The sequence below is a fragment of the Mandrillus leucophaeus genome, unplaced genomic scaffold (assembly GCF_000951045.1).
Source record: "Mandrillus leucophaeus isolate KB7577 unplaced genomic scaffold, Mleu.le_1.0 Scaffold174, whole genome shotgun sequence".
In the NCBI taxonomy this organism is placed as follows: domain Eukaryota; kingdom Metazoa; phylum Chordata; class Mammalia; order Primates; family Cercopithecidae; genus Mandrillus; species Mandrillus leucophaeus.
In genome coordinates, this window is record NW_012101743.1 from 2,683,307 (window position 1) to 2,704,844 (window position 21,538).

General features: G+C 39.1%; 1 protein-coding gene across 1 annotated transcript in view; it reads left to right on the plus strand.

The window, feature by feature from the left end:
• The window catches only part of IL13RA1 (interleukin 13 receptor, alpha 1), a 63,556-nt gene extending 56,127 nt beyond the window's left edge, over positions 1 to 7,429 (plus strand). The window contains exon 11 of the mRNA XM_011977136.1: positions 6,552 to 7,429. Coding sequence (XP_011832526.1) covers positions 6,552 to 6,644 — 93 coding nt within the window. The 3' untranslated portion in view covers positions 6,645 to 7,429. The remainder of the gene's footprint in view (positions 1 to 6,551) is intronic.
• Positions 7,430 to 21,538: the final 14,109 nt, after the last annotated feature.

Here is a 21,538-nt window from a genome sequence, read left to right on the forward strand (position 1 = left end):
TATATATATATATATATAAAGCAATATACATTTAGTATAGACAAATTAGCACTAGAGATAATCAAGAGAGAAAAACAAAATCACTCTTAATCCTGTCACCCAGATAAAACTATCTTTAATGATATGTGAACAACATAGGGAAACTGAAATATCTTTAGTAATAAATGGAGTAATAGCAACCACAATAACAATAGGTCATACTTACGGAACCTTTACTATATGTCTTAATAACACTGTCATCTTGAATTGTATTTGAATATAACAAATGAGAATTAAAGGAATTTCTGAACTTTTGATATATTATAAAATAATTTTAAATGATGATTGAAAAGCTATTTTTCCATATACTCTCCCCATTTGCTCTCCATTTTTGAAGTTGTTGAGCATCTCCATTGTGGGTGTCCTCATATAGGTCCCTCATTTAGTCTTACTTCAATGTGTGGAGATACACTTGATGCTCACTACCATTTTTTATGTCAACATTGCTCCAGTCATTTGGGTTGTTTGAAGCTCGAAAGTTTTCTCAGGAAGGATTCATGAGCAAGGAAATTCAGCATTTCCTGAATTATTTACCAATTGATGGAATTGGCTACCTTTATCATTGAAAGTCATTTTGGCAAGATATAAAATCCATGGCTCATACGTCCTGCCTTGCGTATCTTAAATGTGTCATCCATTTTCTTCTGGCATAGTATGTTTTTGTCAGAGTCAGCAGACAATATAATTTTCCTCCTGTATTAAAACACTTGGTCTTTTTGTCTGGTTGTCAAAGGATTTTTTTCTTCAAAGTCCAATAATTTTACCAGAATACGTGTTGGTGTTGTGATTTTCTGCAGTATATAGTGTGCTTTCTCAGTATGTAATTTTAGATCTGGTTTTTAAAATTTTAGTAAAAGTTTCTTCACTTATAGATTTTAGTTATTCTGTTCCCGTGTTTTCTTTGACCTTTCACATCTTCTTTTTTGTTTTGGCACAGGGTGTTGCTCTGTTGCCTGGGCTGGAGTATGGTGGCACCATAATAGCTCATTGCAGTCTCCAACTTCTGGGCTCAAGTGATCCTCCCAACTCAGCCTCCTGAATAGCTGGGACAGGCGTGTGCCATCATGCCTGGCTAATTTTAAAATTTTTTTTAGAGACGCGATCTTGCTATATTGCCCAATCTGGTCTTGAACTACTGGATTCAAGTTATTCCCCCACCTGGGCCTTCCAGAGTTGAGGGATTATAGGTGTGAGCCACTGCACCCAGCCCGTTCAGTCCTTTCACATCCTCTTGAATAATTTTCATCCACCTTCATTTCGTTTTTGTTAAAAAATCCTACTTTTTATCTGTTTCTTTAAGGTCTTATCTGATGATATGTTGTGTTTATTTGCCCTGTGTTTCTTCTAGCTTAGTCTTCAATTTTGAAATGATTATTTTCTTTTACTTTTATTTTATTTTATTTTTTGAGATGGAGTCTCACTCCATTGCCCAGGCTGGAGTGCAGTGGTGCGATCTTGACTCATTCCTAACTCCGCCTCTCAGATTCAAGTGATTCTTCTGCCTCAGCCTCCCAAGTAGCTGGGATTACAGACACGTGCCACCACGCCTGGCTAATTTTGTATTTTTATTAGAGATGGGATTTCACTATGTTGGCCAGGCTGGTCTCGAACTCCTGACCTCAAGTGATCCACCTTGATCTCCCAAAGTGCTGGGATTACAAGCATGAGCCACTGCACCTGGCCTTCTTTTACTTTTAATTCTCCTGTGAGTTTTGTCATCCCATTTCTGAGTTGTTTATATTGACTTTTAATATATTCTTCTACATTGTTTACTTTTTTTCATATCATGTAACTTTTAATATACCTCAGCTAGTTTTGAAATATTAGATTATAGTTTTCATCTGTTTTGTGGATATACATTCTGTTATGTTTTAATTCTGTAAAAATATTATTCTGTGACTCATTTTTATTTTATTCTTTAATTTTAAACATTTTTTATTTTTTAAAAAATTGTCACTTTGGGAGGTTGAGGCAGATGAATCACAAGGTCAGGAGTTCAAGACCAGCTTGGCCAACATAGCAAAATCCCATCTCTACTAATAATACAAAAAGATTAGCCAGGCTTGGTGGCAGGCGCCTGTAATCCCAGCTACTTGGGAGGCTGAGGCAAAGAGAATCGCTTGAACCTGGAGTCAGAGGTTGCAGTGAGCCAAGATCATGCCACTGCACTCCAGCCCGAGCAACAGTGTGAGACTCCGTCTCACAAAAAAAAAAAAAAAAAAAGAAAACCTTGTATTTTTTTTTTTAGAGGTGGGATTTCACATGTGTATTGCCCAGGCTGGTCTCAAACTCCTGGGCTCAAGCAATCCTCCTGCCTTGGCCTCCCAAAGTGCTGGGATTATAGGCATGAACAACCACGCCTGGTTTCTGTTGTTCATTTTTGTATGAAATCAGTTTCCTGAACTTTTAGAAGGAGGCTTGATTGAGACAAGTTGTTGTTTTTTTTTTCCCCTAATTTTATGGCTATAGAGCTCCATCCTCTAGTGAATTACATTCTGAAATCTCCTGGCCCTTTCTGTCTACCTTTTCTGCTTTAATCTAGGCTTTCTTTTATGTCTCTCTTGTCCCTGTCCTGGCCAGTTTGTAATCCAGTCTCACCAGTTTCTCCTCAGAGTGCAGCTTTGCCCTGGAAGGGATCAAGGATTAGTTTTGAGAGTTTCTGGAGGCCCAGGCTGCTTTCAGTCTAGACAATGAACTCCTTGCACTCAATCACTGTTTGAAAAGATGCCAACCCTTCCCTTTATTAGTTGCTCATAAATTTGCTTGCTGAAGTTTGAGTTGAGTTGTTTTACAGTTCTCAGATCTATAGGATGCCATGTTGAGTCCGTTTATATACTCTTCCACAGCTGATACCATTTTGGTCCTGTAGCTCTCTCTGATTTATCCACGCTCACTCTTACTTTGAGGTTCATGGGGGAATCATTTTCATCTTGTTTTGTTGTAGATTTCATCTTGTGTTGGTAGATTTTGGATTTACTTTCCTATTTATATTTCCCACTTGTGTTTTTTTATGGTGATATTTGGGAAGATTCAAAAATTATGCCGCTACCACCATCTTCTTTGCAGAATTTTTCTGCAAACTATAGACCAAGGGGCAAATCCGGCTTGCCACTTGTTTTTGTACAGTCTTTAACCTAAGAATGGTTTTTGTGCTATTAAATAGTTGGGAAAAAAATCTAAGAATACTGTTTCATGGCACATGAAATTAAGATTTCAATGTCATACAGTTCCGTTGGCCAGGCCCATTCATTTATATATTGTCTGTGGCTGCTTTCATGCTTCAACAGCAGAGTCGCGTTATAGGCACAGAGACTATATGGCCCCCGAAGCCAAAAATACTTTTTATCTAGCCATTTTCAGGAAACGTTAGTCAACCCTGGTCCCCTATAATATAGTTTTTAGTGGCTAAATAATAGTCCATTGTGTGCACGTATTATAATGTACTTAAACAAATTCCAATTGGCATTTGGATGAATCCTAAATTTCATTGTATAGGCATCGTTTCACAGCTAAGTATAACCATATGTATTAATATTTTATTACTGTCTTAGGATAAATTGTTACAAGCCAAATTGTGTGATCAAGGGAGAGGGCATATATATTTTAAACTCTTTGATACAAACTGAGTATTCCTAATCTGAAAATCTAAAATCCGAAATGCTTCCAAATCTGAAACTTTCTAATGTGACATTCAAAGGAAATGTTCATTGCAACATTTTGAATTTCAGATTTTTGCATTAGTGATGTTCAGCCAGTAAGTATATAGTGCAAATATTCCAAAAACTGAAATACTTCTGGTCCCAAGCATTTTGGATAAGGGATGCTCTACCTGTATTGACAAATTGTCATCCAGAGAGATTGTACAGATTAAATTCCCATTAAGGAAACTGGCTAAATAAGTTACGGTGCATTCATGCAATGAAATATTACGTAGAGGTTAAAATGAGGTAGATAATTTTACTGATGTATAAAAATATATAACATACACTGTTAGGTGAAACACCCAGGTTACATATGGAGAGTATGATTCCTTTGTGTTAAGGAAACTGGGACATTAAAATGCACAAACTTAAATTTTTTCATAAGAAGCATAGATTACAACTAAGTTGTGCCAGTTCATGTACCTACCAGCAGTATGTTCGACTGGTTGTTTGACCATACTTTTGCCAATATGATGTTACCTAATTTTAAAATTCTTGCCAAGTTAATAAATGAGAAAAGAGCGTCTTAATTTTATAGTCAGGTTTTGTACTTTTTCCCAAGTTCATTGGCTTGAATTAATTCTTTTGTGAAATTCTTGTTCCATGTCCATTTTTCCTTGTTGTATTCATCTTTTGGTGGTTTGTAAAGTTCTTTACATATTAGATATTAACCCTTTGGCTTCTTATCCATGTTTTCCTTTGTGTTGTATTTAGGGTAATTAATGATGTACAAAAGAATTTTCTTTATTTATGCAGTCAAATCTTCCTGTAGTTTTAGGTGTAAAGAGCCCTTTCCACCTTAGATTTATATAGTTGTTCCTCTACATATTTTTCTAGTACTTATTTGATTTTGTTTTTTTACATTGAGATCTTTAATCCATCAGGGATTTATTCATGTAGGCTATGAGGTAGGGTTTAGCATTGTTTTCAAATGCTTATATTACCCAGTTGTCTTAGTGTCATTTATTAAATAAGCCATTTTTTCAAGGTTATGTAATTTTTTTCAGATTGTTTTTATTAGAAATCTGTACATTTCACGTTTTAAAATCAAGTTTGACGTGTAATTTACAGTAAAAGTTACTCTTTTTTGAGTGTTCAGTTAGAAGAATGTTAGCAAATATATGCAATTTTGTAATCACTGCTCCAATAAAAATATAGAATATTTCCATCATCTCCTAAAAGTTCTCTTGTGGTCCTTTGCAGTCAACCCCCTCTGTTAATCGTAGACCCTTGCAAACACTGATCAGTTTTCTGTCCCTAAAGTCTTGCAAGATGTCCTATAAATGAAATCACACAGTACATAGCTTTTTGAGTTTGGCTTCTTTTACTCAGCATAATGCGTTTAAGAGACATCCACATTGTGGTGTGTGTCAGTAGTTCATTTCCTTTTATTGCTGAGCAGTATTCTATAATATGGTTGTAACACAGTTTAACCATTCACTTGTTCAAGGACATCAGAGTTGTATCTAGTTTTTATCTATTACTAGTGAAAATGCTATAAACATTCATGTAGAAGTCTGTGTGTGACATGTTTTCATTTCTCTTGGGTAAATACCTGGGAGTGGGATTTCTGGGTCATGTGGTAAGTGTATGTGTTATTTTATAACCAAGTGTCGGACTGTTTTCCATAATGACTGCACTGTCTTATTTTCACCAACAATACATAGATATCCAGTTTCTCTGCGTTCTTATGAGCACTTGGAATTGTCGGTATTTTTAATTTTAGCCATTCCAGTAGGTGTGTCAGGGTTATGTAATTTATTTAGAATAATTTGCATATTTTCAGCAGCGTTTCCCAACTTATCCCCTCATCTCTTAACTTGCGCAGTCCATCTTCAATTGCACAACCTGAGGCAGTTCTTGTTTCTGTTTTCCTTCTTTCTATTTCTTTTCCTAAGAACATCTGTGCAGAAAACGAGCTTAGACATAATCTAATGCAGGGTTTGGCAGACTTTTTTCTGTAAAGGGCCAGATAGTAAATGATTTTGTTTTTGCAGGCCATTCAGTCTGTGTCACAACTCTACCATTACAACATGAATGCAAGCAAAGGCAATACAGAAACAAATACAAGCATTCAGCCAGATTTGGCATGTGGACCATAGTTGGCTAACCCCTGGTTTAGTCTAACAACTTTATTTTACAGATGAGAGGACCGAGCTCATGTTTCACCCTTTCCTCTGATTTACAAGTAAAAGTAAAAAAAAGACAAGGACCAGGATATTGGCTTTTACCATAAAAGACATGCTTGAATTGGGTTCAAGATAAGTGTGCTTTATGTGTAATTTCCTGTTCTAGCAAATAATGTTAGATGAAGCTCTTAATATAGGGTCTTTCAACAATTTCAGTTGCAGTGAGACTTTTGCAACATCTTATGTTTTGCCATTCATCTCAATGCTACTTGACTTTTTGAACCTGTTATGTCTCTGGAGCAATGACATTAAGAAAATAAAGGTAATAAAGTTCTCAGCGAAACAGTTGGAGTAAGAAGGGCATGACATCCTTTTATTCTTCTTAATGGATTTTATTTCCAATGTTGGAAATGTCCAAATTTGTTTATTTCTGGAGATAGTCATTGTACATCATGTAACTATCCCATGATTCCCACCTCCATTTAATGTTAATTCCTGATTGTTCTGTTTCATTAATCATTCAGATAGATAAAGATTCTTAGGTCAAAAAAGGAAAAAACAGGAAATCATACACTTATGGTTCCATGCACACCAACCTAAAAATAAGCATTGGCACTAAGTACTCAGGGAAAGAACACTGTTTAGAAATGTCATTTTGTATGTGTTTTTTCCTCCCTTCTAGCACTGGAAGAAGTATGACATCTATGAGAAGCAAACCAAGGAGGAAACCGACTCTGTAGTGCTGATAGAAAACCTGAAGAAAGCCTCTCAGTGATGGAGATAATTTATTTTTACCTTCAATGTGACCTTGTGAAGATTCTTCCCATTCTCCATTTGTTATCTGGGGACTTATTAAATGGAAACTGAAACTACTGCACCATTTAGAAACAGGCAGCTCATAAGAGCCACAGGTCTTTATGTTGAGTCGCGCACCGGAAAACTAAAAATAATGGGCGCTTTGGAGAAGAGTGTGGAGTCATTCTCATTGAATTATAAAAGTCAGCAGACTTCAAACTAGGGGACAAAGCAAAAAGTGATAATAGCAGTAGAGTTAATCTTATCAAGAGTCGTGACAACTTCCTAAGGGATCTACACTTGCTTTGTGTTCTTTGTGTCAACATGAACAAATTTTATTTGTAGGGGAACTCATTTGGGGTGCAAATGCTAAAGTCAAACTTGAGTCACAAAGAACATGTAGCAAACAAAATTGATAAAATCTGATATCTATTATTTTGGATCCCATTGAACCATGTTTGTGGCTATTAAAACTCTTTTAACAGTCTGGGCTGGGTGCGGTGGCTCACGCCTGTAATCCCAGCACTTTGGGAGGCCGAGGCGAGTGGATCACTTGAGATCAGGAGTCTGAGACCAGTCTGACCAAAATGGTGAAACCTCGTCTCTACTAAAAGTACAAATTTTAACCGGGTGGCATGCGCCTGTAATCCCAGCTACTCAGGAGGCTGAGGCAGGTGAACTGCTTGAACCTGGGAGGTAGAGGTTGCAGTGAGCGGAGATCACACCACTGTACTCCAGCCTGGGTGACAGAGCAAGACTCTGTCTCAAAAACAAACAAACAAAACCAAAAAAACCTCTTAATAGTCTGGAGTCATCATTCCCTTCGACAGCATTTTCCTCTGCTTTGAAAGCCCCGGAAATCAGTGTTGGCCATGATGATGACAACTACAGAAAAACCAGAGGCAGCTTCTTTGACGAGACCTTTCAAAGCCTTTCAAAGGCAGTGGAGGTAGAATGACTCCTTGGGTATTAGAGTTTCAACCATGAAGTCTCTAACAATGTATTTTCTTCACCTCTGCTACTCAAGTAGCATTTACTGTGTCTTTGGCTTGTGCTAGGCCCCTGGGTGTGAAGCACAGACCCCTTTCAGGGGTTTACAGTCTATTTGGGACTCCTCAGTTCTTGCCACTTTTTTTGTTAATCTCCACCAGTCATTTTTCAGACCTTTTAACTCCACAACTCCCACACTGATTTCCCCTTTTGCATTCTCCCCCCTTCCCTTCTTGTAGTCTTTTGATTTTCATTGGAAATTGGGATGTAAATCTGCTCAGGAGACCCAGAGGAGCAGAGGATAATTAGCATCTCAGGTTAAATATGAGCAGTCCGAGAAACAGTGACTAATTCTTGCATATTTTGTAACTTCCATGTGAGGGTTTTCAGCATTGATATTTGTGCATTTTCTAAACAGAGATGAGGTAGTATCTTCACTTAGAACATTGCTATTCGCTTGAGAAAAAAAGAATAGTTGAACCTATTTCTCTTTCTTTACAAGATGGGTCCAGGATTCCTCTTTTCTCTGCCATAAATGATTAATTAAATAGCTTTTGTGTCTTACATTGGTAGCCAGCCAGCCAAGGCTCTGTTTATGCTTTCTGGGGGCATATGTTAGGTTCCATTCTCACTTATCCCCACAACATATCCGTATATATCCCCTCTACTCTTACTTCCCCCAAATTTAAAGAAGTATGGGAAATGAGAGGCATTTCCCCCACTGTATTTCTCTCCTCACACACAGACTTATATTACTGGTAGGAACTTGAGAACTTTATTTCACAAGCTGTTCAAACATTTACCAATCATATTAATACAGTGATGCTACTTGCAATTCCTGCTTCTAGGGGAGGGGAGATAAGAAACCCTCACTCTCTACAGGTTTGGGTACAAGTGGCAGCCTGCTTCCATGGCCGTGGAGAAGCATGGCGCCCTGGCTTCTCTGAGGAAGCTGGGCTTCATGACAACGGCAGATGTAAAGTTGTTTCCTCCTTGTGAAGTCAGATTGAGGCTGGGAGGCAGCCATTGTAGATGCTCTACTTTGTTCTGCTGTTCTCTAGAAAGAATATTTGGTTTTCCTGTATAGGAATGAGATTAATTCCTTTCCAGGTATTTTGTAATTCTGGGAAGCAAAACCCATGCCTCCCCCTAGCCATTTTTACTGTTATCCTATTTAGATGGCCATGCCTCCCCCTAGCCATTTTTACTGTTATCCTATTTAGATGGCCATGAAGAGGATGCTGTGAAATTCCTAACGAACATTGATGCTGACAGTCATGCAGTCTGGGAGTGGGGAAGTGATCTTTTGTTCCTATCCTCCTCTTTTAGCAGTAAAATAGCTGAGGGAAAAGGGAGGGAAAAGGAAGTTATGCGAATACTTGTGGTGGTTTTACAGTCACTAAAAAGTGATCCCTAGGCCTTGGGAGCTCTTGGAGGCCTCTGTATCAGTGGATTTCCCATCCCCCGTGGGAAACTAGTAGGCTCATTTACTATTTTAGATCTAACCTATGTGGATTTTTTCCTAACATACCTAAGCAAACCCACTGTCAGGATGGTAATTCTTATTCTTTCATTCAGTTAAGTTTTTTCCTTCATCTGGGCACTGAAGGGATATGTGAAACAATGTTAACATTTTTGGTAGTCTTCAACCAGGGATTGTTTCTGTTTAACTTCTTATAGGAAAGCTTGAGTAAAATAAATATTGTCTTTTTGTATGTCACCCAAATGTTTTCCTTTGGTCTTATTTTGGGGAAATGCTGAGAGGTAGAGAAAATGGGAGTTAAAAGAAGAAACATGAAAAAATTCCAAGCCAGCTATTTTATCTTATAATCATTCATCATGAGCTTCTTTGATGTTCTGGCTGTTCTGGTGTGCCTGGGTTTTCTGATAAGGCCATGAATACACTTAGTTTAATATTAATTTAGCCTTTGTAAGCAGCACCTAAAGGGACTTAAGTATTCAATAAATTGTAGTTATGATAATTAATGGAAATGGAGGGTTGGTCCTTTCTAATATTAAGCTAAAGTGGAGTGCAATATGATTAATCATATACATGATGTGGACCTCTAGTCACAAGGTAATAGATTAGCAGGTTAGATTAGAGACTAAGAAAACCAGTTTTTGGCCGGGCTCAGTGGCTCACGCCTGTAATCCCAGCACTTTGGAAGGCCGAGGCGGGCTGATCATGAGGTCAGGAGATCCAGACCATCCTGGCTAACACAGTGAAACCCCATCTCTACTAAAAATACAAAAAAATTAGCCAGGCGTGGTGGCGGGTGACTGTAGTCCCAGCTACTCGGGAGGCTGAGGCAGGAGAATGGCGTGAACCCAGGAGGTGGAGCTTGCAGTGAGCCAAGATGGCGCCACTGCACTCCAGCCTGGGCGACAGAGCGAGACTCCGTCTCAAAAAAAAAAAAAAAAAAGAAAGAAAATCAGTTTTCAATAGCTGTCCTTTTAAATGCTGGCGATACTGTTTCATATTTTCTATAACTACTGCAAAATGGTTTTAATGTCATGGAGGTTTTCTTCCCCTCATTTGTGTTAAGCTCAAGGAATATGTTTTCAATCAGATCACATTTGCTAATTACCCTGAATCTTTATAGAATCCAAACCCTAGGGTAAGAGTGAGGGTGCTGATCTTGGTCAAGTTACTTCTTTAACTATCTAGAATTATCCAGGAAGATTCTGAAAATCTGTTTCCAGGTAAGTATAGCTGTTTTGTTGTTGTTCTTGTTGTTTTAAAATAAGAAACCTCTTTTCTGATTTTTAACACATCAACACTGAGTGTTATAATGGAAAACATTTAAAATTGAGAACCCCCTTGAGGTCGTAAATTTGTATGATATCTATGGAAAACAAATTCCTGTAGCCACAAACATGATCACTTTGTCTCAGGGGTAGAGGAGCCAGAATGATCTAAGCACATTTGCTTTCCAGAGTAATTTATCATTTCCTTGTTTCCATGAACTTTTGCTCTTTTGAAGGTGTAACTTATGCTCACATGAAAAGCACATTATGCTACTAGCTTATTAGTAGTTTTAAAAGAAAGCCAGAGGACAAGAACATTTATTTCAGAGACTCTGTTTTAAACCCTAATGGTTGGGTCAAGCAAAGTTTTTCTTGTAAATTCCGTAGCTAAATCTTAGCATGCTTTTACTTTAAGCAGGGGAGGAGTTTTACTGACATTTGGATGTGCTAGATATTTTTGACATCAATCCCCAAGATGATTTCTTCCTGAAGGTTCTTTGGCTTTCACTATCTTTCCTAATGGTCACATTTTTAGTTTACCATTAGCAACAGGAAAATATTTAACTGCTGGTTTTCAGCATTTATTGGGTAGACCATTATACAAAAAGAGAAAATTAATAGTTTCTGAGTGGCTGCTATGCGCCAAAATACATGTGTGATTTCACATAATCTCTATGCTGGTCACATGAGATAGGTTGTGTTGTTAACGTCATTTTACAGATGAAGAAGCTTGAGACATAGAACAATTGAGCTGTGTATGCAAGATCACATATCTAGTAAGAGACTAAGACAAAATTGGGAAACAAGTCAGTCTGACTTTAAAGCCTGTATAATATAGTCAGTGGGATATTTACTTGTTCCCAAAAGGCAGTTACCTAAAGAAAAAAAAAATCTTATTTCACATTTTTGCCAAATTGCTTATCAACTGGAAGATTTCTGATTTTAAATCATTAATTGCAAAGTGAGCATTTTATAGTGTCTTTTTTTTTTTTTTTTTTTGAGATGGAGTTTTGCTCTTGTTGCCTAGGCTGGAGTGCAGTGGTGTGATCTCGGCTCACCGCAACCTCTGCCTCCCGAGTTCAAGCGATTCTCCTGCCTCAGCCTCCCAAGTAGCTGAGACTACAGGTGACCACCACCACACCCGGCTAATGTTTGCATTTTTAGTAGAGATGGGGTTTCTTCATGTTGGTCAGGCTGGTCTCGAACTCCCAGCCTCAGGTGATCCGCCCACCTCGGCCTCCCACAGTGCTGGGATTATAGGCGTGAGCCACTGTGCCTGGCCTATAGTGTCTTTTAAGAGATTCATTTGTGCATTCATTTATCTATGAGCTAGGCAATGTGCTATGTAATAGTAATTTAGAAGTGAATAAGATTTGGCTTAGTATGAGGTGGTTAGTTAAGGGAAGGCTACTTTGTATAGGGGAAAGAAACCTGGATTAGCATTTAGGAGTTCCAAATTAATGTGGGCAGATAACTTTCTGTGTCTGGGTCAGTTTCCCTATCTGTAAAATGAAGGTGTTAGACAGTGATGTATAATCCCATCCATGACTCCTAACAGTGACCATAGGTTGTGTAGTTCATTTGAAAGTGAGAATTTTTGCTATAAACACTGGCTCTGGGCATCTCTAGGCATCAGTGTTCTCATCTGTAAAATGAGGAGGTTGGACTAGATTAGCTCTATTAATTTTGACATCCAATAAAGGCTAAGATGATTTTTGTTTTACAAATCAAGAAAATGCCTCTTACTTTCACTGCAGGATGTAGTGAAACTGCCAAAAATAACCAGAGGAGCAGGCCCTTTAATGCAGTGGGAAGAACAAAGGAATTAATACATTGGATGAAACCTGTGGTCTACCCAAATCAGGATTTTCACAAGGGCCCAGCCATGATTGTGTCTAACAAATATTTATTAATATGCATGTATGATACTTTAAAAGTCAAAGAGTATTATAGGGCTTATCACTTAAAAAAAGCAGTCTCCTGTCCCACTCCTCCTTACCCCTGATTCCTGCTCCTAGAAAAGATGTCAACACCCTAATTCTGGGACCTGTGACTATGTAACTTTACATGGAAAAAGAAACTTTGCAGATGTAATTGTGGTTCAGGCCTTAAAATAGATTTTCCTGGATTATCTGGGTGAGCCCAATATCAAGCCCTTAAAAGCAGAGAAATTGGCTGCTTTAGCTGAAAGCAGAAGAGGGAGAATGAGTCAAAGCACAAGAAGGGCTCGAAGTGCTGTTGCTGGCTTGAGGATGTAAGGGGCCATGTAGGAAGTGTGAGAAGGAACTGGAGACTACCAGTAACTTGAATGGGCCTGGATGCAGATTTTCTCCCAGAGCCTCCATATAGGAGCACAAGCTGGCAGACACCATAATTTGGGCTTTGTGAGACCCTCAGCAGAGAGAGCAGCCACACTGTGCTGGACTGCTGACCTACAGAAGTGTGATATAATACATTTGTGTTATTTTAAACTACATTTAACATGTTTTACCTGTTTCTTTTGGTATATAACCCTTTACTTTTCAATAATACCCTAATATTGCAATTTCTTATCTTTATTTAGGTTTAGAGATGATCTAACTTCCTTCTGTGGAAGATGAGGAATTAGCTTGCTCTTATGCCTCTCAACACACACGTGCACACGTACTCACACTTCTCTTCCAAAAATATAAATATTTTGGTTAAAATAGTCAATATTTGCATTATATTTATGTAAATATTGCTTGTGGTTAACTTATGCACTGTACCATTAATTATATTTTCTTTGTTTTTTTTCCATATTGTCTCCCTTTCTTTGATTTGTTTTTTTATGTACCTGTCATGAGTTCAATCCCAAACTTTTCTGAAGAACCATAACACTTCACTCAATATGATCAAACATATTAGGTAATCCATGAGTTTCATGTATTTTTGGGGGGAGACAGCCCTCTTTAGAGTTTGCTGCCCTCCTGATCCATCCTGAAATGGTTGTTCTCTAGGCCAAGCACCCAGCTGCCATCCTGGGAATTCCCTCCGCTTCCAGCTTCTGTTTCCTGCATTCCCAGTTGTCCCCCTTCTTGGATTATGCCCTAGTTTTGCTGGACCACACCGTTTACTAAATTCCTTAGAAAGGCTGCACGGGAGGTGATTTTATTTTATTTTTTTAAGACAGGGTCTCATTCTGTTGCCCAGGCTAGAGTGCAGTGGCATGATCATGGCTCACTGCAGCCTCGACCTTCCGGGCTCAAGTGATCCTCTCACCTCAGCCTCCCAATTAGCTCGGACTCTGGGCACATACCACTATGCCCGGCTAAGTTTTATTCATTTTATATTATTATTTTTTTGAGACAGGGTCTCGCTTTATCACGCAGGCTGGAGTGCAGTAGTGTGATCTCGGCTCACTGCAACCTCCGCCTCCCAGGTTCAAGCGATTCTCCTACCTCAGCCTTCCGAGTAGCTGGGACTACAGGCACTTGCCACCATGCCCAGCTATAATTTTTATTTTTTTGTAGAGATGGGGATCTCCCTATGTTGCCCAAGGTGATCTTGAACTCCTGGGCTCAAATGATCCTCCCACTATGGCTTCCCAAAGTGCTGGGATTACAGGCATGAGCCACTGCTCCCAGCCAAAGTGATTTTAGTAAAATCATTTTTTGTCTAGATATAATCTTCACATATGATTAAAATTTTTACTAGGTGAAGAATTACTAATTGGAAACAATTTCCTCTGAGAATGTTGAAAGCATTATTCCAATGTGTTCTTGCTTCTAGTGTTGCTTTAGAAATGTCTGATTGATTTCTAATTTTCTACATGTAACTTTTATCTGCAAGGTTTTCTCTTGGCCTCTTTCTCTTGGTGTTTTAAATTTTAATAATATGCCATATTGTGGATCTTCTTCCATTTCCTGGGCTGGACTTTGTGAGCCCTTTCAATATAAAATCTCATGCTTCATTTTTGAGACATTACTTTCTATTATTTCTCACATAATAGCTTCTCTTCTATTTTCTTTATCTCTAGGATTCCTATTAGTTGTATATTGGACATCCTGGACTGATTCTGTAATTTTCGTATCTTTTTTCTCCCATGTTCCCTCTATTTGTCTTTTGGTTCTGCTTTTTGGGAGATTTTCTTAACTTGATCTACCTGAGGCTCAGTCCTCATCTGTAAAATGTTGATAAAAGGACCTACCACATAGCGTTGTTGTGAGGTGTCCATGAAATAAAACGTAAAATGCTTAGCACAGTGAACTTTAATAAATGGTAGTTGTGATTGCACATACTGTTGTTCTGGAACCAATGTTTTCTCCCTTCTCATGTGAAAGTGACAATCCTGGTTTACAATATCATATTATACTATAATATTTGCCTTCATTGTAGTGAATTTGTAATGGCGTGGCATTTTCCAATTACACTGCTTTTAGAAAAAAATTATATGGTATAAATCCAGTTAGCAACATTAACTCTTATTTATACTTCTACAAATACTTAAAAGTATTTTTTTCTTTTTTCTTTTCTTTCTTTCCACTCTCCCCTCATCCCTGGGGTAGATGAGAAATGGAAAAATAATGCTGGATATCCACTCCCTGACAGTAAAATAGGTAGTTTGGAGCCCAAATTACTTTCTCAGGATGAGAGTGCAGATCAAACCTTTAACATGTGAGGGTTGCCATACACTCTGCCTGCCATGCGGCCCCAAATAAGGCTGGCTAGTATCTGGGGGCACTGAGGAGGCTAATGGGTAATTAACAAACATCAAGTCCAGAGGAGGCCTGAATTCGCTGTAAGCTTCCCAGCCAAAGGTGGCCCTGCCTGCCCACTTAGGGCCCCATGAAGACTAGAACTAGAATTACGGAAAAAGAATGTCTGCAAGTCAAGAACAATCTGGCTTTACTACTTTATTTTTGTTCATTCAGCTGTATAATTGGGGGCGATATTAAAGCTATGTGATATGGGCACCAACCAATCAGGTCAGATGCTGGCTATAATTACTTGGTAGGTATGTATCAACCCTGGATTCAACAGATATTTATTGAGTGTCTACCATGTGCCAGCACTGTGCTACCTACATACTGTATGATGCAGGACGAGTTTCTTTCTCTGAGCTTCAGTTTGCTCACCTGTGGAAAAAAAAGAGTAAGTGATCTACAGGGGCTCCTTTAGGTCTAACATTCGCAATCAATAGAATGGTAACTTTTGATTGTTTTGGGGAAATAATGGAAACAGGTATAGAAAAGCAGCTGACCTAAGACTTGCAGATTTGAAAATGGGGGAAAAATCAGAAAATTATTCTGAGTTATTGTTTGACTTGAGAATTGGATTAAGAATCAGTTCTACATGTCTTATTTTCATGATGTTTCCAAAGGGAGGCAAAGATAGCTCTAATCAAGGGGTGAGTTTGTTTTACAGCCTTGAGCATTCAAGCTCCACCCTACTATCCCCCACCAACATGCATATACAAGACACCTTCCCCCTAAGAAATCTACTACTTTCTTTTAGCATCCTCTCTCCAGCTGCTACACTTCCAAACCCTTTCGTTCAGTGGTTGGCAACAGCTTGTCCACTCTGGCAAGAGTCCATGTTCCAAGCTTTTCTTAACTCTTTTCAGACTTGTCCTGCCTCATTTCCTGTTCCTTGTGGCCTCTGCCTCCTCCTAAGATGTTTGATCAATTCATCTTTGCTAATGTAGCCAAGGAGGGCTAAGAAGTTTGTGGGTTACTATTTCTGGATAAAATTAATATTACAAGGGGATATTACAATATCCCCAAACCATGCTACCATTTTTATGGTGGATTTTAAAAAATATTTTATTATGGGAAAGTTCAAACATGTAGAAGTAAGGAATCTGTTACAGTGAATGATCATATACCCGTCAGCTAGCTTCGACAATTATCAAAATGGTCAATCTTATTTCATCTATACCACCACCCATTCCCTACTTCCTACACAATGAATTATTTTTAAGCAAGTCCCAGACATCGTATCATTTCATCGGTAAATACTTTAGTATATATCTCTACAAACTAAGGACCCTCTTTATTTTAAAAAAACTACAATACCATTATCACACTTTAAAAATAAATGAGAATTGCTTAATATTCTCAATTATCTAGTCAGTGTTTACATTTCCCCAATTGTCTCATAAGTCTTGTTTTTTTCCTACAATTTGCTTGAATCAGGATCCAATAAGGCTCGTGGTGGTTTTTTAAATAATGATGCTTTGTGATATACAGGGGTGAGAATTTGGGAACAAATGATTGTTTGGCCTTTAAAATCATACTACATTGGCATTTAGGAATGAATACAGCCCTGCTGCTACAAAGTAGCTCTTTTTCCCTTCCAGATTGCTTTGACTAAAAATTTGTTTAGCATCCCATTGGATTCTGGAAATTCTTCTTGTTTTCTCTTTTCCTTCCTTCCTTCCTTCCTTCCTTCCTTCCTTCCTTCCTTCCTTCCTCTCTCTTTTCTTTTCTTTTTTCTTTCTTTTTTTTTTTTTGGAGTTTTGCTCTTGTTGCCCAGGCTGGAATGCAATAGTGTGATCTCAGCTCACTGCAACCTCTGCCTCCCGGGTTCAAGCAATTCTTCTGCCTCAGCCTCTCAAGTAGCTGGGATTACAGGCGCCCACCACCATGCCCGGCTAATTTTTGTATTTTTAGTAGAGATGGGGTTTTACAACGTTAGCCAGGCTGGTCTCGAACTCCTGACCTCAAGTGATCTACCCGCATCAGCCTCCCAAAATGCTGGGACTACAGGCGTCAACCACGGTGCCCAGCGAATTCTGGAAATTCTTTATTAAGTGTAGTCAGACATCTGTGAAAGAAGTGAAAACTCAAGTTTGGCCTTGAAGCTTAGAAGTTCTCACACAACCAAGACATAGTCTTCCTTAAAATAGAAAAAAAAAAAAAAAAAAAAAAAAAACCAGCTATGCATACACACCACACACACAAATGCCAACTTCTAATATGTCTATGGAATGTTTTTGCAAATGGTAGTACAGAGCATATCTGTGTTGTATAATTTTTTCCCACGTGATAAGGACCAATATAAACAAATTGGAAATGTGATACTAAAAGAGATTACTTCAGCATGGATTAATTAAGGCCAATATGGGGCAATCCTTTTTTGATATTTTAAAATGCACTCAAAATTTTAAAGCAGGGTGCAAAAATAGGCTTATGGGTTTGAATGTTAGGTTGAGAAAAATTAGCTGTGGTCAAGTGTGTGCTTTGTAAATCTGCTGAGTTTACACTTGATCATGCAGTTTTCCATAAGTTGCTGCCTTGAATACCACTGGGAAATATACAAACCATGTGACTATGAAACCAACCCAATTGTCCCACAGAGCTGATGTTTCTGATCTCTTTGAATAAACATAGAAATTGATCCTTCCAGTCTTAAAATTTGAGAATGTTACATTTGTCTTATCTGAGTTCCTTTCTCAGGAAATACGCCATCAGGCCTCCCAGATAGTATCAAGGATCTGAAAATCACCAAATCACCACATCTGGACAGTGAGAAGCCAGATCCCTGACCCATCTTGATTGGCTGACGAACCAACTGCTTCCTGTTGACCAACTCTTCTTCCTTATCCCTCCCTAATTCCTGTTTTCCCACACATGGTTTCACGTCTTCCCTGCTATACAAACACCTAATTTTAGTTGGTCGGGGAGATGGATTTGAGACTGATCTCTCATCTCCTTGGCTGCTGCACCTGATTAAAGCCTTCTTCCTTGGCAATACTCATTGTCTCAGTGTTTGCCTTTCTGCACAGTGAGAAACAGGACCTAGATGGAACTCCTGATGTTTTGGTAACATTACTACAGACCTCTCAGAATGTCTAAAATAAAAATAATGGCAACACCTCAATAATAGTAAGGATGCAAAGAAATTGTATCACTCATTTATTTCTCAAACTGCTACTCTGAGAAAGAGTGGCAGTTTGTTTAAAAACAAAGCATGCAGCTATCACATGGCCCAGCAATTGTACTTTTGGGCATCTATCCCAGAAAAATAAAAACGTATGTTCACACAACAACCTTTACAGAAATGTTTATAATGGTTTTATTCATAATTTACAAAAACTAGAAAAACTCAGATATCCATCAATGAGTAGGTGAATGAGTGAACAATTTTTGGTATAGTCACATCGTGGAATACTACTTAGCAACAAAAGTGAATGAACATCACCTCACACTCATTAGGATGGCCACTATTTAAAAAACCCATAAAATAAAAAGTGTTGGTGGGGATGTGGGGAAATGAGAATCCTTGTGTGCTATTTGTGGGATTGTGAAATGGTGCAACAGCCATGGAAAACAGAATGGTAGTTCCTCAAAAAGATCTACCTGGGCCATGTGCGGTGGCTCATGCCTGTAGTGCCAGCACTTTGGGAGGCCGAGGTGGGCGGATCACCTGAGGTCAGGAGTTCTAGACCAGCCTGACCAACATGGAGAAACCCTGTCTCTACTAAAAATACAAAAATTAGCCAGGCGTGGTGGCGGGTGCCTGTAATCCCAGCTACTCGAGAGGCTGAGGCAGGAGAATCGCTTGAACCTGGGAGGTGGAGGTTGTGGTGAGCTGAGATTGCACCATTGCACTCTAGCCTGGGCAACAAGAATGAAACTCCGTCTCAAAAAAAAGAAAAAAAAGAAAAAGAAAAAGAAATAGATCTACCATATGACTCAGCAATCCCACTTCTGGGTATTTATGCAAAAGCATTAAAAGCAGGGTCTTGGGATATTTACACACCCATATTCATAGCAGCAGTATTGAAACATGGAGTCTGGGAGCAGCATTCCTATTATCAATGTCTACTCTATTCCACTTTGTGCTTTTATTAATTCATTCAAGAAGGCTTTTGATTAGTGTAGATCCTGTACAAGATGCTGTAGTAGATTCAAAGAAGAATAGGGCATGCTTTCTTTTCTTTTTTAAAAATTGAGATGGTGTCTCACTATTTTGCCCAGGCTAGTCTCAAACTCCTAGGCTCAAGTGATCCTCTTGCCTGCCAAGTAGCTGGGACTACAGGTGCAGTGCATACTTTCTGTCCTATTATTGCTGATAGTCCAGCACAGGAATGGCAAATTTGTTTCATTTTGTGGATCAGTTCTTCTGGAATACTGTTTCCAGAAGGATTTTGAGATTGGGTTTGGGCTCAGTGGGAAGATGGCTAAGATCTATTAGTGATGTCTCTTGTTGGGTACTGGTTGGGGGGGGGGGTGTTGATGTACTTGTGCCACATGGTTGCCACCTTGGCTAAGGGCTAGAGTGACATATTCATGTATATAAATAATGGATTATTAACAAGGCAGAATATTAGCAATTAGAATTATGAAAGGAGGTCCAACTAAAGTGCTGTATATAGGCAGTGGAAAAAATGATGGGGGTGTCAGGGTTGGGAGGATACCCAGAAAAGTTTTTTGAGGGCAGTGCTAGTTGGTCTGCACATTAAAGCAAGAGTAGGATCTGAAGAGATTAACAAAAGGGGGCATCCCTGTCCTCAGAAGGACTTTGAGCAGAGCGGAAGGATGGATTGTGATAGAAAGATGACAGAGATAAGCAGATGACCTAGGGATTAGGCAAGAGGTGGAGAGGATCTGCTCCATGCCTGGCAAACAGGAGAGGAGGGCACAGATTTGAAGTAGTTTAGAGGTGGACTCACCAGGACTCCATGAATGGGAGGGAGATGCTCAAAATGTTATAGAGAAGCAGAGGTTTGGGTGGGGAATGGGGAGTAGATGAGAAATACGAATTTCATTTTGGACATGTTCACTGTAGTATGCTAGAAGGAACCATTAGGTTATGATTTCCTACAGGGTTGGGGACACTCATGGATGGCAATGAGAGGAGCGCAGCTTCAAGAGTCAGGGTTATGGGAGCCAGCTGCCAGGGAAAGACCAATGAGGTCATTCCCAAAATAAGACACATTGCAAGCCCTCTCAGCACAGTGTGAGGACAACGCAAATCTAAGCTAGCTCTGGGGGCAGTCACGGGATGGTGGGTTAGATGTCAAAGCAGAGCCTTCATCAGGAACTTGGCAACCCAAGAGTAACACACTGCTGCCATCTGGGGGCTGCGTGTAGAAATTGTAATGGCAGCTTGTGAAAGCCACTTAGTGAGAGAGGACATTATTTTGGAACCACCAAGACCCTTCCTCTCAAAAGCCTTTTATAGCTCTTCCTTAAATTCTTTTCAGCCTAGTTCTACTTCTCTGTCCCCAGTGAAGGAAACCATGGGTGCACATGTTCTGTAGCATATTTCCAGAAGGGCTGAACCCCTGAAAGCAGACTACTTTCAGTCAGCTACAGCATCCTAGCACTGAATTGAGATCCTCCATGCTGCTGCTGCTACCGTACTCTAGCAACTGACCAAAGTTCTTGCCTGAACCACCCTCTGCCGGATCTCCCAAATCCCCTCATTTTGACTTCGTCACTGCCTGGTTCTGACCTTTGATACTAGAATACTGCATTTTTGCCTCCAGGGGCACAATTTACTCTTCCATGTTTTCTTTTGCTAACATCTTTTTCCTAAGTGGAACTGGATCTTCATTTACTCATTTTTCATTCAGCAAACATTTATTGAGTGGCCACGGTGTGTCAGGTACTAGGATACATTAGGGAGCAAAAATAGATGGGGCCCCTCAGAAACCTGTATTACAGTCTAACTGTAAAGACAGAAAACAGTCATTTTAAATGTGATAATTGCTATGAAGGAAAGGTAAATGATGCAGTGAGATGTAGTGAGGTGAGATGAAGAAAAGGTTGATGAGGCTGTGAGAACAGGTAACAGGGGATTCTGACCTAGCCTTGCAGGGTAGCAAAAACTTTTCTGAGGATGTGACATTTAAGCTGAAATTTTAAGGATTGGTAGGAATTAGCCAGAAATTAACTGTTCTGAAAACTATGAAACCCATAAGGCTGGGAAAGAAGGGGCCATCCTCCTTGTTCCTCTGTCTTCTACAATGACAATACAGCAGGGAGATTCAATTGCTTTACATAAGACAGTCTCTGGGAAAATCTTTCATTCTGAGTTAGCATGTCAACTACAGTGAAAACATGTCTAAAAATATCAATTACAACAACAACTAGAAAATCAGGAAATGTAGAAATAAAGAAACCCCCCTAAAACTCCTCCAAATTAGACTGCCCTAATGAAAATAGG